Consider the following 25,992-nt stretch of genomic DNA (forward strand, 5'->3'; position numbering starts at 1 on the left):
TAGCATTATTACATTGCTGAACGTGGTATTTTTGGTTTTGATACAACAGAAGGTTGTAGTGTGTTGCCTCGGGCTCACAAGCTTAAATGTTTTAAGATGGGGGAGGAGATCTCAGCTGAGCCCCACCTGGTGTGTCATTGGCTGGTGGAAGCACCCAGTCTCTTATAACTGCTTACAAAGGTCAAAGGGCACCAGCCAGTTTGACTAAGACATCCCAAGAACACTGTACACACGCCCACACAGAGACACACGCATCATAGCAATAAATGATGCACTTTTTCCTTTTTGGTCTGACTGTAATAATAATACCCTTTATTTTTTTGTTAATAAAAACGAAGCTAAAAACTTGGAAGGTTAAATGAAAACAATAATATCACGCCTAGAAGTCCTACATGCATGGAAGACAGTCACGTTTCTATATTCATGTCACGTTTGTCCCAATAACACATCGATGCCCCACGAACTTTCCATCCCTCTCTTCCTCACGTCATTTAGATGCTTTATTGAGCTCATTTTTGGTGGTGGCTGGTGCATTCTTGGTGAAACAGCATTAGAAAATAGCCTACAATCAAATAAACTAGTGGACAGAAAGCAAGAAGTAAAGTCTACAAGCCATCTACCAACACCCTCTATTGGTTAGCAACAAAAAGGGCTATTGTTACATCCACTCAACCAAATATAATCTCCTCTCTGCCCTCCTATTTCCACCAGCCCTATTATCGACTGTTCTGTCTGCTTTAGAACAGTGATCCCCTTAACTACCCATAACGAGGATGCTAACCGTTGTGCTTGACACATCGTTTATGTCAGCTTACTATGAAAACCACTGAAAAGTTTATGGTGTGTGTTATGAAAGGAGTGTGCATGCACATTTGTGCATATCTCAACTATTCCTTTAGAAATCTCCAACAGATTGAAACATCAAGCTATAAGGACTGGAAGATAAAACAGTGTCTTGTGTTGACTTGGGAGAGGGTGATCTCGGAGAAACAGATGTGTTGACAACCACTGGGGCAGCACTTTGGTACGAGCAAGTTGAGCAGAGCTCCCTGGTGATCTGTATCAACGGTTTGGCTGTCAAATGCCAAGGCTTCAAGAGATACAGGCAATCACACACAGTTTTCCAAAGCAGAGGGTCGAGTGCAGAGGTCAACAGTAAATGACAAGCTGTGTGAGTACTGTGTGAAGTTATCGTGCATATACACATAATGTACAGACATCATGATCATCTACACAGCTGGGTCAGTGGTTTCAAAAAGTCCTTGATAGTGAAGATGTTTTCTATCTGTCTCAGCATCAATAAGCTCCGTCCCTCTTGTATTCTGAGTTAAGGAGCTTCTAGCATTGAAGTGGAGCTGTGAGGTGGAGGCAGGAACTCCTCCTGACTACTGTTCGGCTGTCCTGTGTTCCAGCACAGTCTGGTGTTTTATGAAATGAGAGTACGGCCTTGTGTGGCTGTCTGTTTGAGAGACGAGGGAGTAGTGGAAATGAGTACAGAGGATGGTAGTCAACTGAGACCGCAGTCGGAATGGAGTCATGGCAGTGAGAGCCACCAAATCAGTTGGAGGTGTCGGAGTGGACGCTGCCAGGAGGACCAGGAGGGGAGGTGACCGAGTGGGGGTTGGCGGTGTCCTGCCAGCTGTTAGCCTGCAAGAGAAGAGAGTATTATTATAGGAGTTTTATATTAAGTAGTCCAAATCAGCTATATTTGTGCTTAGTAGTGAAATGATACATCCTCAAGATAAAGCAAGATAACAGCTGATTATATTCTGTATGTTGTAGGCGCTTGATTAAACATGATGCGATCGTGCATCTAAAACTCTTCACATTACCTGCACTGTGCTCAATTCTGATGCGTTGGGATATGTGGATTTACAGCAATTCTTAACTATGTTATTTTGGAGGCATGGTCACTACTTTTATTTTAAGTCTCCTTTCTAATCATCTCTAAGATTTGTGTTTAGATATATGTCTGTCAAGTCCCTAAAGCTGAATACGGTGATGGTGATTGAGACCATGACTAACTGATGAAAGCCTGTGTATTTTAAGTACAACAATGTGTTAGTCATGGCAAAGTTACGATGGTTGAACAAACAAAGAAAAGATCAATGGCTGTAGACGGCGATTTAACTTAAAAAGGGCAAAGTCCAAGAAAAAGAAACCGATTGGACATTTAATGAAGGCAAACAGGTAAAAGCTGAAGAGTTAGCTAACTAGCTTATCGCAGTAGGTGCTGCCAAACATGCAGGTATCTTTGGGATTTATACATTAAAAATGGGGTTGCATCGCAATGTAAAATGAGGGGTGAAGTTACCCATTTGCTTGCACATTATTATAAGTTACACTTATATTGTACATGGAAGAGAAATAGCGATCCCCCACCCTGATTACAGAAAACCCCATTTGTGTTCTTGACATTTAAGAAATCGGCTTACGCTAAGCTGACTGCATCCGGTTTACTTATGTGCATGTAATAACGCTGATTATTCTGTCTAGGGAACTAAATTTAAGCAATTAATTTCTAATCTTTAACACTTAACTAACAAGATAAAGATGATGTCTAGTGTAGCAGTTTGTCTACCAGAATGGATTTTAACAAACTACACCACAAAAAAAGCCTTGAGTTGGCACTTACATCCAGGCGATGAGGGGTGTAGAGGCCACTACCCGACAGCTCCTCATAGCCGCCCATCAGGTGTGTAGCACGGTGCAGGGTATCCACCTATCCAAGACAAAACACACCCACAAATTCAGGAAAACATTTAGACAGCTGAATAATGTTTCGTTTTTACAATACAACCAATGGTTGAACAGAGGAGTGTCCACAAACCTCGACTATATGCTTCAGAGTCAGTGTGTGCTTACAGTCCGTGCAGCACAACACATTAAGGCTCACACATAAACTACATGACTCTCCATTATACAACTTCTGCTCAAGTTTTTGTGGAAAAAAAAAAAAGACTGCAATTGAAGCCAAAACCAATTTTGTAGTCTGTTAAATTCTTAAAGCTTCACAGCGGAAATCTGTGGATCCCTCCAGAACAACCAAACTGTTTATATCTATAACAGACAAAAATAACACAGATTGTTCACTTTGAGGGAATTTATTTTGGTCCACACAAGGGGGAGAACATATGGAGAGACGAGGAGAGGGCAAGGAAAACAATGGAATAGAAGGGCAGGGCCTATTTGCTCTCTTAAATAGATACAGGGACTATGTGTATATCACTAAACAGCCTTAAACAAGCTGACATAATTCCTCTTGAGTGAAGCCATAAGCTCCTCACGGCTCAGCTTGTCTGTGTTTGTGTTGGGGGAGGACATGACGGGGTCAGAGGTAAAGTCGGGACGGGATCTGAGGAGGGGTCGAGATCGAAAGGAAGCTAGGCTAAGGGTAGGTGTCCTGGGATTCTGGGTGGCTAGGTTAACAGCATTGAGGTCAACTCTGCAGCTGTCCTCAGTGCATACCTGCGGCTGTAGAGAGGGGGCGATGGTGAGACCCTCCCCGTTGAGTGAACGCAGGCCAAGGTAGGTGTCGCCTGTGTGAGACAAACTGTATGACCCTGGTGACCCTGCAGGCAATATATATAGCCAATATCCAATCAGGTCCACAACAGTGTCATGGGGTCAGAAGGTCACGGTGTTCATGGACATTGACTGGAGGAGGTATATTCTAATATGCTAGCTACTCAGCTAGCTTATTGTGAATAGATTATTACTAAGTTAATGTGGTTTCTCTGACTGAACCGCCCTTCTGTGTGGATTAAAGATTGGACTTAAATTAGAGAACTGACCATTCCCTTTATCAAGAGTTGGTGTTTGTTTGTCATATAGGGATAGAATGAAGTGATGGCAGGTGGAGGCTCCCTGTCTGACCGTAGTGGTAGACACTAGACATTAGACACTAGAGGCACTATGCTGAGAAGGATTGCCTATATTTGGATCAACATTGGTGCATTCAGATTACATTGTTTGTATACAGTACATTAGTTTTAATTCTAATCTATCTCATCTAAAAATGCTAGTCCTCTAGTAATGCAATTTGCTGCAGCATTGCTACTTTTTTGCGTGTCAATCTCTATTTGTAGCAAACAAAATTGTGCACTCTGGCCATCATCCAGTCTCTAATTCCTATGACCACTTCTTACAAATAAAATACCCTCTGTCACAAATCGCTTCAAGCCCCACCTTTGAGTCTTAGTCTTTAAAGGTTCTAGCAAACGGACAATCCAAAGAGGTCACAAATATTTATAGAAATCACACATCTGAATGACTACCTGTTTCATCTGGCTTCCTGGGTAAATGGGAGACTATATTATTACTATACCCTCGGTGTTACAAGACAATGTACAAGAAACTGAAGATGCAAAGATTGTGGAAACTGCGCTAAACTGAGCACTTATCCTGCCACTGATACCACAAGCAATGGCTTTATGTGTTAGACATTTCAAAAAACAGCAGGAACTTTTCACACATGAGGATGTAGGGTAGAAAATTATTCATGATTTACGCAATACAATCAATTGCATTACGGTAAAATAAGCGAGCTTAAATAACTAGGTCACCTAAAGAGCTGCAAAGTAATTAGACATTTTCAGAATGTGACTTTCAATGCTTTCTCTTGAGTGCTGAATGTAACAAGATGGTGTTGAGGTTTTTGATTACAGCCAACACACTATATAATTCTGTGGATAGACACGTTTTACCAAAGATTTCATGCCAAACAAATGACTTCACACGACTCTGACCACACTGTGGCGGCTGGCTGAAAGCGAACTTGCAGAAGTAGGTTTTCCTCTGACAAATCAAGTCAGCCTTTCATACAGTCAGTGTGATTCGATGGTGTTCGGTTTTGTTTAGGAATAAATATGTATTTAAAAGGCTGTAAATGAGAAATGGCAGGACTTGTGGGTAATGAGATGGAGGATGTAGTACCTGAGTTGGGCGTTGCTGGGGAGTTAGCCTGGCTCGCCTGCGCAGACACATTGGCAGCATCCACCGCTGTTTTGACCGCGTAGAGGTTCGCTTCCTCCTGGAACTTACCAATGTTCTTCTTGTAGCGTATTCTCTTGTTGCCAAACCAATTAGAGACCTGAGGGACAGACGGTCAAATATTCAGAAGCAATTTTTCCTTTGTTTACAGCTGTGTAAGCCTTTTCAAAAGATGCTATAAAGTATGCACTGAAACTTGAGACAGAGGCCAGTGATCCTGGGTAAAACAACCAAAATAACCCCAGCTTTCACAAAATCAGCTACAGTGTACTTCACTTAGAGAATCCTGGACATAATACAGGTGGTATAAATTTACCTGAGACACAGTGATTCCACACTTTTTGGCCAGTTCCTCCTTGGCTTCCTCACTAGGGTAGGGGTTAGACAGGTGGGAGTAGAAATACTCGTTCAACACCTCTGTAGCTTGCTTGTTGAAGTTGCGCCTCTTACGTCTGACAAACAGAGAGAACAGATAATAAACAAAATGCTTGGAATGTAACAGCAACTTCAAAATAACCAGCCACCTATCACACACACACACACACACACACACACACACTAACCTGGCATCAAGGAAGCGTGAGCGTAGAATCATGACAGCCTCGCAGGTGCTCTGTTTGAGCTGCATCTGAATGGAGCTGAACTTGCGGTGGATGATGGCAACCATGCGCTCAATCTCCTTGGGAGAAATGGGTCGTGTGCGAGACTGCTCTCTCAGCAGGTTCATTACATGGTTGGTGAACTCACTACAGGCCTGGTCCATGGAGAGAGAAAGGAGTTTAATGCTACTGTAAAAATAAAAGGCCCTGGCAAATATGCTGTACAGTGGCAAGACATTTAGGCCTCAGCTGTCTGACTATATTGAAAGGTAACTTTTTATCTTTTGTTAAAAAAAAAATAATGAAAATAATAACAATTTGTTGTTGGTGAGATCATCTAGTGTACCAGAATTTATTCATTTCAAAATAATTTAATGCTCATTATGAAGCCCCCATATTTAAGCATCTGTATTGAAAGCAATTTATTTTAAAGCTTAGGTATGCTATTTATTTTTGGAAGCACTTTGTTGATTCTGTTCCCATAGAAACAGTGTCTATGGCAGTCGCAGACCTGATATAATGATTGGATGGCTTATCTGTCTCTTGACCTGCCTGCCTACCTGCATGAACTCTCCCTTTGCATTGCGCATGAGCGGAGACTGTCCCACGCCAACGCTGGCGAGCTACGTGCACATGAATGGCAGACAAAGGAAGTTTGTTTTGTGCCGTGGCTTTGAAATGTCTTTGGTTGGATAGTTTCACTGTGAGGGACTTCAGGGTACAAAAGAATAAGGACAAGCCCAGATTTCCTTTCTAGAGTTGACTATGACAGATATCTTTTTACAGCTTGTTTACTGACTGGTTGAAGTCGAGGAGTTATGTCTTTGATTGAATGCTATCTGCAGACTGCAAGCTGCCTGTGGCATGTGGTTGCCAATCCCTGTGCAAGTTTGCATTTCAAACAAAACTACAGCAGCTGATAGTAGTAATTAAAATGCTTCCAAACATGACAACAGGAGTAGCCAGTCTTTTCCATTTAAAGCGCAGCAATAAAATCCTTAGGTCACATCAAGTTTACTATGTATTTCTTTGCAAATGTATTTAATTATAACATGTTAAATTTTGTGGATGACAGTTCATGTTTAAGCATTATGTTCAGCTCTGTACACACCTGCTCGTACTTCTCCAGCTCAGAGTGATAGATCTGACGGATCTGGGCTAACTTGGCTCTGTAGTCGGAGTGTTCGATGCTGCTGTCGGTGGGTGAGCCCCCTGCTGCTGCTGCAGCTGCAGCTGCTGCGGCTGATCCTCCTCCCTTCTCTGGCCCTGACACACCCTCTGCGAGCAACATGTTGTCCAACCGCATGATCTGGGGATCTGGGGGGTCCTCCTCCTGCACACCTCGTATACTCAGCACTGCACAGGATATGGGGGAAAAGTACAGGGGTTAGGCAAGGGTGGTGTTTAGATGTAAAATGGAGAAAATTCAGTTTTTGTTGTCCAAGCTACATCACCTCTCTAGGGAAGAGAAAAGCTGTTTGTTTAAAAACTTTTTGAAAACTAACGGACCACACATTTCCCTTCAAGGCGTTGGAGGGTGCATAGAAAGGCGTTTCATCACTGCTAAAATTCAGAGAAGTACAGCCCTGTCAAAACCCAGTCAAGTTTCTCCCCTGAGTCATTGCTATGAGCGCCTGAGTGAATTCCCAATGAGCCTGAACTTCCTCAAAATGAACAGCAGAGGGCAGTGTGGTCCCATTGTGGCAGGCTGCCAGATATAAGGGCATGAGGCATGGGACCAGTAATGGGAGTGCATGTGCTGTCACTATGAGCCCCAGTGGCCATAAGTATAGTTATCAGTTGCTGCTCCCCACCACTGCATTATACCAGGACCTCTGTCAGCCTGCAGCCATGCTCTCATCTCTCTCTCTCTTTTTCACACACACACACACACACACACACACACGCTTACAGATACCACTCTGTTACTGAAAAGTTTTAAGTACCGACAACCACCTTTTCTTCAGAGCCCAAAGCTTTAAAAACTTAACTACATTTTCTCTTGACCCTTTTGCCTCTTAATCGTTCAACTTCAGAAAGTAAGAGTAAAAACTTGCTATCACAGCTGAAAATCTTGGGGACATTATATACAAACAGTTGAAGTATTCTGTACATCAAATTGAGATACTAATTTTACTTCAGTAATATTTATTGACAAAGTGATTTTAGTGCTAACTTGTTAAATTTGATTTTAGTGCAAAATTTTTAAAGTTTGGACTGTTGGCCACACAAAATTTGAAGATGTCACATTGCAGCTCTGAGCACCTTTAATCCACTTAAATAATTAAAACAATTTTTTAAAGGTAATGCCTTCTAAGTGCTTTCCATAAAACTGCAATTAAAGAAACAAAAAAAGAAACAATGGGTTTTGTGTGAGGTAGGCAACTGCAACTAAATACAAGGTATTTAAATTCAGAAATAATAATTAATCAGTCAGTCACCTTTAGTCTTGGGCCTGGACTGTGGAACAAATAAAGGGCGTTGCACAAGGACCTTAGGCTTTAACTCAGGTTATAATCAGTTAAAAGGTCAGGTGCTTTGAACGTTATCAGTAAGATCTTAAAATCAATTCTATATCTTACTGGTAGCAAATGCAGGTGTGCAAAAGTCATGTGATCTCTACATTGAGTGACAGTTAAATATCTTGCAGCAGCACTTTGCACAAGCTTGAGATTGATTTATAACTGAAGAAGTCACAAAGTGAGAAGCAGCAGGCTTAATGAGATGAAATAATTGCATTAATTGCTTTCTCATAATCAGCACAACATATAAACGACCTAGTTTGTGATACATTTCTGAGTTGAGGAATGCAAGACTGCAAAACTCTTTACATCAAAGTCAGGTTAGTGTCAAAAATAACTACACTACATTAGATGATCAGTCAACAGGAACTTGTAAAATGATTTCTGAAACGTGGCTGACAAAAACGAATGTTTCCATTTTGCTTGCTTTTAACTGAAACAAAATTCAGTGACATCAAACATTTAATATCCTTGAGACAGTTTCTTCAAGAGTTAGGGCAGTTGGGATAATTGTGTCTTCTTAACTGTGTCATCAGTATTGCTATGACAGGAAACATTATGCCTATGGATTATATGACCAAGTGGAAGCCTGAAAAGAGGAGGGGTCATAAATTTAGCCTTGGGGTAACCCACATGCAATGTCTGGTGAGACAGACGATGATTTACCTGACTGAGCAAGTCCTTTTAGATAGTATTACTAAGCAAACTCAAAGGATTCAAACTGAGCATTCCCCCATAAGCTATGAGGAGGAGGTCATTTCCTACTTAAACTATGGCTGTGTCTGTACTGTGAAAACGCTCTAAGCGGATTTTTAAAATATTATTATTATGGTTAAGAAATAAGAAAGTTAAAAGGGACAATTTTTGCAAACTTATATGGAGATAATTAAAGAAATGTGTCACAAATAAACATAGCACTACGTTTCCATACATGCTGATCTTTGTAACTAGAGATTAAGTTAATGAGGTAAAAGTCAATTTAAACAGTGGTGAAACCAGAGAGGACTCTGAGAGAGACAGACGCCAACAATATGGATGACAAGATTAATCCCAGTGGAAACTGGGTTAGGCGCTTGTCCTCCTAAGGGATTACGCTGGTTAGTCAAAGCTCATCACCAAAGGTTAGGGGGTGCATGAACTCTCTCATTCAGGGCTTCTCTTATTAGCGCAACTCTTACAATCTTATGAGTCATTATGTTTCGTCAAAGTTTCCCCCGTAGAGAGTTGTCTTGAAAAACAAGTTTGCTGGCGTTGAGCAGCCAGAGCTAACAAATGGGCCAGCAGTAGTGTAGGGCTAACAGATGTGAAAGAAATGAGGACAAAAACAGTTTTGCTTAAAGTTTCCAAGAGCTATGAAGCAGATGAGTTTTTGCTTTTTCAAACTTCATTTGATAAATGAGTCTGTTCCACCATTTAAGGCCTCTTATTGCAACACCCCCCCCCCTATTTTTTTCTTGTTCCTTCTTGTCTTTTTCTTTCCCTCTGCTTAGGTCTCTTCTCTCTCCAAGGCACATTCCTGCTCTGCTGCTCCCCCATCTCAGGGCTCAGGAATGCAGTAGACCCAGCCGCCTGAACTAATGACCCTGATTCGCCCCATCTCATTCCCTCCTCTTGTTCTTTCGTTTGAGTCATTCACTAACGATCTCCGTACTTCCTATCCACATAAACTATGATTAATCCATTGATCAAGGTGCAGACGTACTTGCGCTGTACCTGTTGAGTCTGCATTATTATTTGGGTGCTTTGCTTTGGCAAAAGTTTCAGTTTTGTGTCCTGACAAAATTAAGGCCATCTGGCCACATGCAGCTCTAATGGTATACAGTCATGTGTGGGGTTGATCTTCACTGTCCATTCACTGAGAAGTACAACTGACCTACAGTGAAGAGGGCAACTGTGGCTCTTGAAGCTTTTCACCTCTCCCCCCTCCCTTTTGCCCCCACTCCTCATTATGGCCCCCAGCTGTAGCCTAATACCCCTACATTCTCCTAATTACTCCAATTAAGCTGTGATTACCCACAATTGCACTCAAGCACAGTCTAGTGGCCTAGTAATATTATAGCAGCTGTTGAGATGAGTTAAGATACTGCACAGGAAAGGACCGTGAGACAGAGACGAGGGAGCACATACTCCAGCTTTGCACGAGACTAATAACGATGATAAAAACCCTACAGGTGTGAGAGCTTGTTAGTTGGTTCTTTTGCTCCAAAATCTAAGAAGTGTTGCCTTTTGATAAACTGGCTCCTGACATTGCTGCTGGGCTGGTTCTGTTACTAAGAGACTCAAACTCATAGTGCCGTAAGTAATGATACCTAAATTCCTTTTTTAAATAGGAAGGCAGCTCAAGGCCCACGGCCTGCATCCACAGCTCTTAGAACTCACACCATTATGCACACGTTACCACCCTAGCTGTGCTGTGTGGCATTGAGAGACGGAGCAAGCAACACATACTATGAAATATTCAGGGTATCCAGCTGGGCTTTCACTGCATACATAATCATTCTCATTTCTGCACAGCCAATGTGGAAACCGTGTGCTGTGCAGACACAACACCGATATATGAAGTGGGGAAGGTAAGGTTGAACAACCTAACCAGTGGTGTAGTGCTGTACATTAAGTATAATGCCTTCCACACATAGGGATAGATGAGACTTAAACGCAGCCAGTATATCATTGCTCAGCTCACAACACAAGCTTTATCCTTGTCTGTCTTTTCCCTCCCTAGCATCCCCTTTTTCACTCTGTCTCCCCCCAACACACATCCCCTCCCCCCTCTCCCTTTCAGCGCACCCCCACCCACCTACCCCAGTGCCCCCCCTCCCTCTGTTCTCCATTTCAGTCGAGTTCTCCATGTGAGCCGCAATCCCTCATGCTGTCAGCCCCCCCTCTCCCTCTCTCTGTAGACAGACAGGATTAGCATTTTAATTGCATCAGCTCCCTTGGGTATTCTCAGCCTTTCACTGGGAGAGAGCAAGGGAGCGGGAGAGAGAGAAGGATAGAGAAAGAAAAAAGGGGGGGAAAAAGGTAAGGAGAGAGAGAGGATAGAAGGAGAACCAAGGAGAATTGAAAAGGGAGTCACAGGAAAAGATATGTGTTCGAGAGGAAAAGAGACAGAGAGAGGGAGAGGCTACAGAAATCTACTGAATTCGGAGTATAGACGTGCCAGAGAGTGAACGAGCCAGAAAGAGTGAAAAGATAGTATGCTGAAAACATTATTTTTTTCTTTCATTACAGATGTAGTATTCAGATAAAGAGAGCGGGCCACAGAAAGATGGTTTTCATCGTGAAAATACACGACATGAATATGCAGATTTACCTTAAAGAAAGGCTCAAATAAATCTCAACTGAAGCTTTCCGGATATGTTAGGTAAACCACTGTTTAAGGATTAACAGCGCTTGCCTGATATATCGGTTTCTGGGAAATACAATTGTAGCTAGGGAAAGTAGGAACTAGGGCCAATTCACCTCTATTAAACTACTTTCTACAAACTTAAGAAGGAAAGTGTAACCCTAAAATTTATGGGAAGAACAAACTTCATTCTGAAACATGCAATACCCCGAGAATGGTTGCTTAAAACCCCCAGGTTATACTCTATTTCCAGATCCCATGAAACATCTCTCGCCTCTGACATATTTCTTAGAAGCAAGAAAAAGTATCTCAAGTAGAAGTTTGACAAAACTCAAACCTGACTAGACCAAACTATTATTTTCTTAGTACAACAAGTCCTGTGTAAGTTTGACTTACACTATGGAAAGAAACAGTTTGAGTGTCGTAAGAGAGACAGAGAGAGCAGATTCTTCAAAGTCCATGACCTTTAAATCCGTGCAGTGAAAGACAAACTTTGCCTTCATTATGTAAAGTTAGTCACCCAGTAAAGTTTTATTACGACTAGTGGTCTTTATCAATCCCAGAAGGAGCCTTGGTGCTACTGGCACAGTCTTTGAAAAAAATCCTTTGATTAAACAACTGATTGTCAACCTTAACAAACAAGTTCCTGTGTGCAAATAGCGTTCTGATTTGCCGTGCCATTTTGGTAGAATATTGGTTGCTCAAAAAAAAACACTGGGTTTATAAAATGTTGCCTTAGGCCCGTTGTAGAGTATGGCATTAAAAATGAATCATTTCCCTAATGGGCTTTTTGCCAAATGGATATCGGGAAAGGGCACATTTCCACTGCAAATCAACATAAAAAGTATGTACCCCATCCTTCTAAAAGGGTATTTTTGTTGAGTACAGTCAACTTAATGAGCCTAATCCATATGTCCATTCCTACTTTAAGCAGCTCAGGCTAATCAGCATCTGTTTTGGTTGTTCACCAGAGTCCTGTTGCACGCAGCCCCCTACTCTGACACATAAAACACACAGAAAGATAAACACACACACACACACACGCAGAGTGAGAGGTAAAGCATTGTGGTCTGATTAAGGTGTGAATTGGAGAACTCACACCTTGGGCAAACACAACACTTCAGTCCAACACATCATTAATCAGCCCTTAATTAACTAAAGAGTGAGGTGCGACACCCTTGCGATGACTACATGTACCCCCCTCTGGACGCCTACTCAATAACATACCAGGACACACAAATACACAAACAAATGATTAATTTTTGTTAGTACTTAATGTATTCAAATATCAGGCAAAATAGGATCTACAAGGATGTTTCCCTACACTTCAAATGTATAGTTTAGGCATAGTATCAAAACTAATTCCCCGGTAGCCATTACAATAGATTTTACAGGTTTTTAAATCAAAGTAGACTAAAAGACAAATTTTATCAGCTAACAAAAGATCTATTTAAGTTTAAAAATACCAACGATGCTAAAATGAAAATATACACACACTTAGCCACTTCCACAAGCAGTAAATGGGTGGACATGCGATAAATATCAGGTTATGCCTTTTTCTTATAACATAGTTTTGAGTAAAATTAACTTCACTTGCACGAAACAGTCAAGAAATATTTTTCCAGGTTTCAAAAAAAGTGGTGAAATAATGTAGTCGTGATGAACCTGGCCAATTCAATCAGGCAGGGTTTCTAGCTATGGTAGTAGAAATGTTTTATCAGCCTCGTTTAAAATCAAAATATCAACATACAGTTATGTTATACATTTTACATCTGCAAGCAGCTCGCTCATAACATGAATATCATTAAGTAAACCATAAGCACACTTGTATTGGTTAAAGGTTGTTCAAATGTATTCTTACATTGGGAGCATATTGTCAGCCAAAATAATAACACATCCTCATTCTTATTTTATTTTAGGTGATTGAGCAATAAGGATCTTTTTCAGGGAAAAACACTCTCACGCTAAGGCACAAGTGCTTAGCTAATAGTGTCTGAAAGGATATCTTAAGCACTGCTGAGCATGTGTGACTAAATTTCTAACATGATATCCCCAGTCTCGTAACAGTTACGCACAGAGAAAGACAGGGAGACATTTCAAAATTTCAAATGTCACAGGAGGAAGAGGAAGATGACGAAGAGCACCTAAGCAGGAGGCTTGTTAAAGCACTGCTAGGATCTTCCCCCAGTCAACTCTCATCAGGCCAGCTGCCTCCTGTGCTCATTAGCAGAGACTCTTAAGGAGCTCCTAAAGACTTTGTGAAAAATGAACGCTCATTTGAGAGGTCGTTAATTTGCACTGTTATGCAAATTAGGTGGCAATTAAGCGATAGATCAGAAGAGCAGTGCCCATTTATAACAAGTGAACAAGCATTATGACACAGTCAGATGGTGCCAGAGAGAGCTGATGCGCCATGGTTTGTCTGCACAGGTACTAGGCACCGCTTTAGTAAGGAATAACATCGATGTGCCAATAACATGTCTGGCTGGTCAGGATAACAATTTGCAGAGTGTTTTTACAGAGGGGTATCATGAAGTGGCTTTGCTGATCTGTACACACATTACTGATTGCATATATTAAACACCAATAGCAGGCAAAAAGGTGCTTCTAAATCAATCCATCCTTCTGTACTAAGATAATAAGCATCACAAGCTTCAGAGGGAGTGTTTCTTTAAAGTATCTGTAATGACCTAAAGCATTCTGCTAATCTTGAGGAGGCTAGTGACCCCCCCTTTCACCACTGCTGATGTTTCCATCTCTCCCCTGTATTTATGACATGGTGTGAAATATACAAACATACTGTCTAGGACAGCAATGTGCACTACTGCAGAGGGGTGGAGGGCTCCCATCAATTGTAATTAATCCTTAATTAGTCAGGATTAGGAGCTAGGCTCTGACACTCTCCCAACCCACTGCCACCAAACTAATGCAATCCAGCTGAGACCACATTTACATATCTTTAATTAAGGAGATGCCGGCTTCCTTTAAGAGTAAAGCCTAAAAGCAGTGTGAGAGGCATCGACATGCTGAGAGGGAGGGCACATGAGATGAAGAGGTAGAAGTCCGCCCAGTGGGTGATCCACGACCAATACTGATGGGTCACTCAATATTGTAGATATTTTTTACGTTGGCCGCAAACTGATAGGGCATGTGTGGCTTTAAATTAACAGGTAAGTAAGCAAAACACGGCATCTTGCCTATCAGTTTGTGCAAGACAAAATTTCAGCACCTTCTTTAACGAGTATCTGTGCCCACGTCCTGAATGTTAATATGTTTTATTTGCTTTCTCAAACTTTTTTGGCCTTTTTTTTCCTTTTTACTAATTTCTAAGAGCCCAAATGAGCCTACATAACAATGCACTTCATTGACACAATTCTTGCTGTGAATGCATGTAAAGTATTAGAAAATTATACTCTGTCGTCCATAACCAACTACTCTGGTCCCACAGAAATACTCTGTGACAGCAAAGCCAAGTCGCTGCTCTTTGCGAATCGTGGTCAAAATCATGTTGCAGCAAGCTGAACAATTCCACTGAGCGTTCCCCACTGAACAATACACTCAAGACAGCAGTTTCCCATGTCAATATACAGAAGCCAAGTTTCCTACAGGAATAATACCACATGGGGAAATCACTTGGCCCACACACCATTAGGCCTAGGCTGAAGGTTGGGGTGCTATGCCTCCCCAGTTTGAGTTGGGGGGTGGGGGGCGTTGGTGTGTCTGTCAGGGCCAGGGGTCTGTGTGATATTAGCCGTCTGCCAATCTGGCTTGGGGAATGGACACCGAGTAATTACTCCTGCTCTTACTGCCTCATCAATCTCCCTGTATCACTCCTGCACCTCCCACCCCCCACCCCACACACACACACACACACACACGCTATCTTTTTTCATCCTCTTCTGCAAAGGAGCAGGGTAAAGAAAAAAACGATTGAGTGGCAGGACACCGCAAAACACAACAGAGATTTCGGAAAGCCAATGAGATAATCTAGCACGACTGCAGAGTGAGTGTAAACAGAAAAACTGAGTATTTATGATAGAAAACCAGAGGCTGTCAACATGTTACAAGTTCGTATGAGTAGTCAAATTCTTCTTTTAAACGCGAATAACAGTAAACTTAAAAAAAAGGTGTGATAGCTTCACATAGGTTACATTTGTGCTTCAAACTATCTCATCTTGTTCGCACTTTCGGCTTGAAAGGCACTGTATGCTTCTCCTCATGAAGATATAAAGGGCTTCCCAGAGGTTCCTAACAACTCATAAAATTTTAATGCTTTCTTCTAAATTGGGCTCTTTGAAAACTAATAAAAATTAAGTTGCTTAAATGAGGCATGTGATTCACCACACTTCATCTACTTTGCCCTGTAAGAATTGTTGGAATACAAAAAATATTTGTTTCTTACAAAAAATAAGGGCCGACACCTGGATAACGCCAGCGTGTGAAGTTTTGTTGTCAACTCTCATTCCACTCACACCACTGAAATAATAAGATTAACAATTTAAAATTAGGTTTCTAAAGGTGTTTATTCTGGCTGTGAAAGCACGTCACAACTATGTGCGACTTGGAAAAGTGTTGTTTTGTTGTTTTTACAAGAACAATTGTGAGGTAATTTAATTAACATGTTATTATAGTCTGGTTGCTCAAATGGTAACATGTGTTGTTTAAAAGTTTGGTTACTTTTTTACTAGTTTGGAGGCAAACAGAAAATACTATAAGGATCTATTTAGATAAAACTTACACTACAAAACAGCAAAGAGCTGCACTTGTGTGGGTGTTTCTACAGGTTACAGGATATATCAGGTATAAACCACTTTAAACCACAGGCATATTAAATGCTAAGACGCTGCATGATGGTTTCTAATTGATGTTTTATTTTAACTATGCAGAGTCAACCCGACTGCCATATCTTAATTTAATTAAATACTCGAAAGCATGATCATTTGAATGGACAAAATTACTCTGAACATATTGATATAAGTTTATGAATTTCAACAATATTGTGAATTGTATTAAATCTTTAAATTGTCCTCCATTGTATCAATTGATAAGGTATTAATCAGAGATGCATACATGTAACCAGAAAAAGCGATGTGAAAAACAAATAAACCAGAGAGCGAGTTCATTGAGTTTGCTATCTCAACATTCATCCATCTTGTCAAAACATTAATAGGATGTGATGATGGGTTGTCAACTAGCCGCTTTGCCAAAAAACTAGCTAAGTGCTGCTGGCTCTGCTGGCAGGCATTGAATCTAAGATTTTGGTGCTTGTAGGTGGTTGGAAAAATAAGACACTTCCATCAGACATAGATGGAAGATAATACATGAGTGCTCTTAATTTTCAACCAAATAGTTAACTCATCATTTGAAGAATCGGGCATTGTATCCGTTCCAACTCAGAGGATGGTCAGAATATACAAAGAGAGAAGGTAGACAGCAAATAACCAGTGCCCAAGACACATTGACACTACTGGGAAAGTAACAGGGCTTGCGATACATTTCAGCTCTAATTCCATTTGAAAAACTATTTTTATAGTCATTTAAAATCTGTCCAAAAATAAACAACAGGGAACGTTCGGCCTTGAAAACGAGGGACTCAAGCAGGGTGACAGAACAGAGTGAGTGACAGATTCTTTGTTCTCAAGTGTAAAGCACAAGAAATGCATAAAAGTAAGGAGAAACACCTCAAACATGCCCAAACTAAATGAAAAACTTCTGAGAGTAACTGCAGTGGCTTGTGAGAGATTTTGGCATAAGCTGTCCCATTGCACCAAGAGCTATTTTTATAGCAAATACCCATGAGAGCGAGGGAGAACAGAACTGAGTTGAAGCAAAGCCACTGGCTCTCAACTTTGATCATTTCCCGTCTTTCTCCAAGTGCTTTAATTTCTTTTTTGGATTGCATCTTAAGTATTAGCGAGTATCAAATTTCACGAAGATGGAGGTCATGTTTCAAGTGAGAGCTCAGGACAGTGCAGGCAGTGTTGTAAAATGGGGGTGTTTTGGGGTGGTAGTGGTGGGAAGGGGGTACTGGCATTAGCGCAGAACATTTCCTTTACAATGAAAACAATCTAACCAACTGCAGCACTCAGAGGAATTCACCACCCATCCCCCACACCCCCACCAACCCTCCTCCTCCACCACCATTACATTACCATATCAAAGCCCTGAGTTCAGAGCAAGTCTTCTCTTTCAAGAATGGGAGCGAGGCATCGGGAGGGAGGGGGAGAGGACAAGACCGAGGCAGTAGGAGTAGACCCAAGACCGGGGTTTGCTTTTATCCTTGTTCGGTGTGTGTGTGTGTGTATGTGTGCAAAAAAAGACAGAGTGTGTATTTGGGTGTGCCTACACAAGTGCATGTTTGTTAGTGAAAAAAACGACTGCAGAAAATCTGTGGAGATACAAGAGGACTACAGATTGGGTCTTCCACAAGCTGCACTGAAGAGAAGTCAATTCAAATTCCAGAGGCACATAATGGGGCCTGCAGGGGGTCTGATGGAGTAGAAGAGAAATGCCAAAGCAGGTACACAGTGTAGTTAGGGGGGGCACTATATGGCAGATGGCCAGCAGAGTACAGGCAAAGATCATGGTTGGCATTTTCACCTTAAGCATGAATGTACTGTTAACCTGCCTCCATGCCTTGTCTGTTTTTTTCCTGATCAGCTTGCTGTATGAGTATTCATAGGCCCTGTCTCTAGTTTGCTGGGAGACTAAATGTGAAAATCAAAGTGAATGGCATTAGGGTAAATAAGACCACTGGTTGCCTGGGAAACAGTGTACCCTGCCCCACTCACTCAAGCCTAGCCTTTACTTTGGTCCAATCACTGGAGAGCAATAATACATTATTGACAGAGGGCCACAACAGGCAGCAGTGCAGCATTTTCAAATTGTATTTGAACAGGAGAGGTTTGCTGTTAGAAGACACACACGGCAAGTGAAAGAGAGAAAAAGCACATAGAAGGACAAGAACACAGAGAGAATGGCAGGGGGAGAGTATTCAAAAACGCACCCCATTTACAGTACCATAACCATCAATCTGCCATCCATCCCAGGCCTGCTCTTTTGAGCCACACTAGAGTCTGAGATAGCTGACTCGAATAGCTAACAAGATGAGAATAACCAGTGTGTTTACTTTGAGTCATTTTATGTGTAAGAGCATTCTGAGATTTTTTACAATAGTTTCCATCAGACCATTTGTACTTTACATTCAGCATTATTTGTGAAGACAGCAGCAGAATACTCTTTTTTTTTTCTTTGCATGTAATGTTTGGATGAAGATACAGCACTGATGTGCTTAGGAATTTATTACTACAACACAACTACCCTACACTGTGTGGTGTAGCTTTTTAACAGAGTGGGAGAAAAGAACATCCCTTTGTACTAAAATAGCAAAACAGTTTGACTGTAAAGCAATAACCCCTGTGGAGTTTTGTGAATCTGCCTGCTGTCAAATAACTGTGCATGAACTTTCTGTCAGGATTAGGTTATTTTCCAAATTCAATGATTTAGATGTGACAGTTTATCGTAGTGCTGCCCAGATTAGTTGATTTATCTCATCAGAATAGTTGGCAAATGATTTCCTTTTGATCGATTATAAGTGATTCATGATTTCAGTGAATTTTTTGTGTCTGTTGGTGGGACAAAAGAGGCTACTTCAAGACATCAGTTTGGGCTCTGGGGAACATTTTTCTCAATTCTCAGACTAAACAATTAGTTTTTTAATATTGAAACGAATTAAACAAAATTATAATGAAAGTAGTGACACTTGTAGCAGTAGCTTTTATTCCCCTGCTTTAGTAAACACTGGTGCCGTTGCACTACTGATGATTTATATATAACTCACGTTTCAAAGACACTGATCCACTAAGATCAGTTTCAGCAGGACAGTGTGAAGTCTGGACAGCGGCCAAAAATATTTGCAAGTTGCTGCAATAACTTGGCCAAAACACAAACATTGTCATGCATATTTGGAAGAATAGTAAACCACAGCATACACACTACATGCAGCTAAATAATTTCTTCAACAAATACGATCATCAATATTAAACCAACAGAGTTTTCTTTTGGGGCCCATTAAAAAGAAACTTGGTGCCAGGGAAACTGGAGTAAAGGCACACTACATCTCAACACTAGGTAAGAACCTGTGCAGACTGGAGAATACAAAGAGAACGAGTGAAGTAGAAACTCACCCGTCTTCTCTTTGATCTCACAGAGAACGCTGAAGAGGGCTGGCTTCATTCTGTGACAGTTCAGGGCATGCTTCCTGTAAGAGAGAAGAGGGAATAAGAGAGGGAGAGAGCAAGGAGGATTACGATAAACAGACCTCCATCTCAAGTCATTCCATGTCCTCCCCCATAAAAACAGGTAGAGAAGCTATATGTATTATGCATACGGCATATCAAGAGTTCAGTACAACACAGCAGGGCAGAGCCATGTTGTTTAAGGCCTTTTTCAATAGCCAAATGCCTTTGTCAGTGGAAAAACATCCCTGAAGCGTCAATCCGAACTAGCAAGAGTAATGTTGTCATTTGGATGCTTTGCACTGTGGGACAGGTAATGATGCCAAACCTCAAGGTCATCATTACTGAGCGCCAGATTTCAGAGTTCATACACAGCAATGTATTTTTCCTCTTACAGAAAGACTTGCTTGTTGGAAGTTGATTAGGAATAATTTGCAATTTGAGTTTTATCAGAGATAATCCTTATATTGATTTTAAAATTTGATGATAAAACTTTTACAGGTAACTCAAATCAGAACACCTTAGGGCCTTAATTTCTAATACTAATACACATCCATGCACTTACACACCCATATAGCTTACAGGTGTTTCAAACTGGTATGACTGGAGTACTGTAGCAATGCTGGGACCCTAAATGATTGCACACTTCAGTTGAGAACTGTACCGACAGTGAACATCAATTTCATCAGAGTGAGGGAGAGCATTAGTAGCTGAGAACACATACAACAGAATTCTTTTAGATTCAAACACGTGTGACGCACACATAACAAAAACATGTACCCCAAGCATGCGATACATCATACTACACCCGCATAGTTCATTGTCAGAGATGCTGTTTAACTCTATGTTACCTGTGTGGTCATAGTTTGCAGTGCTGTTGTATTATTGCGTTAATAAAAACGTCTCTGTAAATTTGTGTGACTAATTCTAAACACAGAGCAAAAGAGCAATTGGTGTGCTCTATGGAGAGGTTTACACACAACAGGCATCATTTATTGCAACACAGGTTTCAGTGGCAACAACTTTAATACGGAATTGTGCAAAATACATTTAAAGTTTAGGTGACAATTAAACAAAACCAGCATGAGGCCTCTGTATTTTTGATGAGCATGAATTGGAAAAACATGAAACAAGAAACACCTGTATTTCTTTTCCAAAAGACATTGCCAAAAGCACATTAAAAACAAGCACAGATGAATATGATTTGGCTAAACCTGACCTCAACACCAATTCCAGTTGTGAATGTCCACTGCAGTATTTATGAGGGGACTATAAAGACTAGCAAATAGTGCGCATACTTTATATTTCACGAAAGATTGCCTTTCTGTGAGAATATTGGGGCAGTATGGAGTAAGAGTAATGTGTCTAGCATTTAATTTGTAATTTTGTTCACCAATTCTGTCACTGCTGGATTTGAGTTGGGGGAGGGCTGCCATCAGCATGGAGGGTATGAGCAGGAGGGGGAGAAGGAGGTGCTCATGCGGTCCTGTACTGACCTGTGCTGGAAGTTGAGTGGCAGGCCACCCCCTGCCATGCCCCCCCCTGCTCTCCCTCCCTCTGTGGGGTCGTCTGATCCACCCCAATGCGCCGGCGAGTCCTCTGGCCAGCATCTGAACATATGGCGACAGGGTGAGAGGATGAGGGCGGATGGTGCGCAGGAAGTGTACTCTGCAAGACTGAGTTCTTGCTCTGCCTTGACCACTCCCCATCCCAACACACTGCCACCCTAAACAAAAAAGGTGTGATGCTCATGCAAGACACCTCACACATCGATTTGTAGATTATAACCTTTGGAAGGATTGATGTTTGGGTGGCAAACTTGATCAGAGTTAGGTATGATGTTGATGAAGACTTACACGTACATTTTAAATCATACCAACTGCTCTTTAATAGCAAACCTATTTCTTACAGCAAACTGCAGTAAGTCCTGAAGTATTGTGCAAGTTCTGGCCCTGTAACCTGAGGTAAACTTGTGAGGCAATCACAGAGTAACAACTCCAAACTTAGAGCAAGCTAGTGAATCAGCTAATGCTAAACTCATACTGTTCAAAAAACAAATATTTTACCATCAGCATTATCATTATCGACTATTTATACTGTGCACAGCATCAAGGATTCGATTTGTACCTGCCACACAATTAGTATCCAGAAATGACAATGAGCTTGAATCCTTTTAGTATTTATATTTCACATGTATGACATGGCAAGGGCATTCACCGAGTGGGAGTTTAGATTTACGTGCATGCAGCCTGGACAACTTTGAGACTTCCGGAGCAGCCGCACCTTTATTAGTTTTTCAGAATAGCCAGTTAACAACTGATACAAGGTATGCTACATGATTTCCTACACATTAACAGGCTATTTCATTCAAATGATTTAAATTTACAAGATTTCTTTCACCATAGTACAACCTTTTTTAAATTTTCAGCACAAATCATACAGGGGTAAAGTCCTTAAGAGGAAAATATTAAATATTCCAAATCAAAAATATTTGCAATTCTCCAAAAAAAACAGAGCCTGATTAAGTCCTCAAACTTGTACTGAAGAAAAGGTAATATCCCAGTGTTCATAGGCTGCTGGTATAGCATCATCCCTCCCCCTCACCACCATCTCATTAATAGAAACTCGATTTGCGGACAGCTGCACTCGCGTACACATTATAGGAGAATTGATTGCACCCAGCACACAATGAAAAGGATGAACACCAGGGAGGGAGGGAGTGAAAAAGGAGTGAATTAATTAAGAGAACCAGGTGGTCAAATGTTGGGTGGAAAATCACTAGCTAATGACACATCACACTGTGGCCACAGTCTTGCAGTGGACGGTTGTCTATTGTTGAAATACTGACGCTTCTTTTGAAACTGACCTTATGCTCCTTTAGCCACATGGCAAATGAGTGCAGGTCAGTTGCTCACTGCAGTGCATACTCCCAACGATAAATATATGTTAAAAAAAACCTAATGATGAGTAAAAAAAAAAAAAAAAAAGAATTTCTGTCATCACTGATACACATGGCTGATAAGTTGGACAATTGAGTCATCTTTACATTCACTTTAATGTATACACTCATTTGCATATCAATGACTAATGTTATTGGCACTCATTTGATGTGGAGCATCATCTCAGATACATGTTGTTATAATTAAGGAAAATCGAATTTTGCATAGTCTGTTTAGTATTATTTGAAAGCCTTTAAACATGACCAGGAGACCCAATTTACCTCAATTAGCCCAGACTTAAGCATCATAACACATGCAATGTCTTAGAAAGCATTTTGCATGTATTTGAAGCGCTTCTTGGTAGTTTTGATTACTGGTTTTAAGGGGATATATTATCCGCCAACTTGATGTAGCCCTATGAGGCAATTGGAAGATAACACGAACTCTTTAAGTAGATAAGATTTGCTTTCTCTATACAGCGATTTAAAAAGCCCTAAACAATATATAGTCCTAGCCTCGTGAAACCCCTTAAGCTAAAAAGAAATCATGCTACGCAAATACAGCTTTGGTATTTGGCAAGTTGTTATATGCATTTAATAACATTTTACTGACTCAATAGGAAGTTGCAACTTTTTCTGTTTAACCCTTCATTGATTAAACCATCAACATTAACTTTATCGCTGTATTTAAAACAAGTGAGACATGTTTTCAAACTACAGTTTACTATAAAACAGGATTTGAAGTAACAAAGAACCTCATTTGAAACTAACGTTACAACAGCACTGTTATGCGTTTGTTCAAGTTGCTCTGTAACAAAATGCATCGTTTTTTCAGGAGCGAATTACAATGTAACATCATTTGATGAATGTTGCTGTTACGGATTCTTTGAAACGTTTCGGTCCTTAAGCAGAAATAAGACACATACAGCGCACTTTAGCTTAGCCTTCTTGTGTGGAAAATGGCTCTTCGCCTGTCTTACCTGGCCTGTGCTTCGTCCAGGCTTTCGTCGGTGATGGCCATTATTTGCTGTAGGATATCCCCAATGTCTTGTTGAGGTTGACCGAGGGACTGCTGTTTCCTAACCGAGTCTGGGTCGCCGACATCGGCTTGTGGTAGTCCACCGAGTCCGGTGAGACCCGTCATCATCCTGGTCTGGTCATCCATACTTTCAAAGAAAACTCGCCGTTTTCCTCAGTCGAAGAATACACACAAATAGCTAGCCTGTTAGCTAGCCAGCAAAGTATTTTCTACGACAAATCATACAATACTTCCAAATGTACCCGACTGCAACGATTCTAAAATAGTTTAGGGCCGTTGTCATAAAAATATCGCACACACACGCTTTACATTCGCTTGTGTTTTCCACCTCAAGTCAATAAACGCGGCCAGGCTAACGTTAGCTAACCACCGAGTGAAAAAGCAGCTAGGTTAGTAGCTGTAGCCCAGCAGAAGAGCAGCAGGGACACACATGCACAGACTGTGTGAGCTTGCCAACAGCGCCTCGCACATTTTCAAAAAAAAAATGTTAAAAAGAAAAATATAACAATAGACGAACACTGTTCTCTGAATATAAAAATCGACTATTCAAAAAAGAAATACAGCGACTAAGCTTTCTCGCCGTCTAGCTCCTATCAGAAATCTCCTACCAAAACAGACTATGGTTTGCCATTGTTATTGATGTCGCGCGAGTATGTGGGATGATCTGAGCTGCGCGAGCGGTGTGCGTCGCGTTGACTATTGAACTCACAGCATCACGCTTACGGTCGAGTTAATCAATAGACTTCTTAAGACAAGACAGGTAGGTACCAATAGTAATACAAATCTATATTAGGTGATGTAAGGTTGACAACTATGCATAAAAAAAAGATAACATAACTTCCTTGACCCTATAACTGCATTATTCCGCCAGGTTACATGATTCTCCTTTTATTTGGCATTTACACAAACGGACAGCCCTTGACGTCATCAACATTGCTTGCAATATGATTGTAGGTTAAAGCACTTATTTCCATTTAATAAAGGTCCGTTCACAGAATGTATTTCTAAACAACACTTTAAAATGATTGTTTTTTGTTTTACATTCAAATGACTGGTATGGCATGCTATCTGAGTTTATGCCGCGCTTTTAGCCATTAACACTAGAGAGCTTTGTGTAACAATAACCCTCAATCTCTGATTGCTCATCTGCTGAAAAGATTCGTTTGAGAATATGCACGGGTATACGAATCTAAAAGCAAAAGCAACATCTACCTACTCAGAAGTATTGTAGTGTGCAATAGAAAGAACAGGAAGTAGCCTGATAATTTGGTCCTTCTAGTCAGTGTTGTTTCATAAGTTGTGCCTAAAAGACAATTCACTCTATGTGGACAAAATGTAGCAATTTCAACAGCAATATTCAATATCAAAGCAAAACAGTCCAACCCAAGAATATCATTCTGTCCTAAACCCCCAATGAATGAAACATCCCATCAGTTTTCAGTATGACAATGTTGACAGCACAGATTGAAAACAAGTGTCCTTGTTTTTTGCAAACTGGGCATTTCTGCTGTAGTTTATCACTCAGATCAGAGAGACAGCTTTCCAAGACAAATGGCTGGCTGAATGGATGTGGAGGAGAGCTGCAGCCAGCCATGCTGTACTGTGAAGAGATGATGGGTGTGCATGAGAGAGTAGGACCAAACTGGCAATGGTTTATGCTGACTCTCTACACATCCATCTACCACAATCTGTAGCTAATCAATCTAAAGTTAGAGACAACAAGTATAGAGGATACAATAAAGTTAAACAGTAATTGTTCTTTGCATGTGCAAATAGTACAAGTCATAACTCAGCTTTCTTGTTGGTTATACCACACTGAGGATTTTAACCCCTTAGATATTTAATTCATCTTACATCCAAACACTCAATCTTATAAGCAAAGAACAAAGTATTCATATACAACAGCAAAAAGAGCCCTTTGTGCCTTTCTTTTTCTCTAATAGTAGTCTACAAACAAGATATCTGGAGAGTCTGGTCACACCACAGGGACCTTTATCCAAATATGCACAGCATCGAAATCAAACGCTATAACTTCTAACTTGCCATTCACTGGGGGTCATTGAGGTTTTCAAAGCTTCTGTGTATAATACAGTTTTAAGTGAGTAGCTGCAGGGGTCACCATTTAACCCCAAAGTAAGTATCTATAGCTGTCAGGAGAAACCTTCCTCTAAAGTAAAAAGACTGCCAGTTTCTTTGTAAACTTCTTTATGTTTTTATTGTTGGGGATTCAGTTAAGGATCATTGCTGTGAAACTTCTATTCATTTGGATGCTAAAGCTGCCCTCCTCTCACCCCACAAGCATCAAGCCTCATTTTCATC

At 40.9% G+C, this 25,992-nt stretch overlaps 1 protein-coding gene across 2 annotated transcripts; it reads right to left on the minus strand.

The window, feature by feature from the left end:
• Positions 1–1,565: 1,565 nt before the first annotated feature.
• pbx4 (pre-B-cell leukemia transcription factor 4) lies at positions 1,566–24,268 on the minus strand. 2 transcript variants are annotated; one of them, XM_069674830.1, is made up of 9 exons: positions 23,615–24,268; positions 21,193–21,306; positions 19,646–19,719; positions 6,703–6,947; positions 5,556–5,746; positions 5,309–5,444; positions 4,936–5,092; positions 2,636–2,722; positions 1,566–1,647 (listed from the first exon to the last, which is right to left on the minus strand). In XM_069674830.1, the coding sequence occupies exons 1-8, from the start codon at positions 23,797–23,799 to the stop codon at positions 2,679–2,681; spliced, it is 1,146 nt and encodes a 381-aa protein (XP_069530931.1). In that variant the 5' UTR covers positions 23,800–24,268; the 3' UTR covers positions 1,566–1,647; positions 2,636–2,678. The 2 variants fall into 2 exon arrangements, with proteins under 2 accessions (XP_069530931.1, XP_069530932.1); XM_069674831.1 differs by lacking the exon at positions 21,193–21,306.
• Between the last annotated feature and the right edge of the window lie 1,724 nt (positions 24,269–25,992).

The sequence above is a fragment of the Semicossyphus pulcher genome, unplaced genomic scaffold (assembly GCF_022749685.1).
Source record: "Semicossyphus pulcher isolate SPU_LCO1_2020_fin unplaced genomic scaffold, fSemPul1.0.p SCAF_23, whole genome shotgun sequence".
Classification (NCBI taxonomy): Eukaryota; Metazoa; Chordata; class Actinopteri; order Labriformes; family Labridae; genus Semicossyphus; species Semicossyphus pulcher.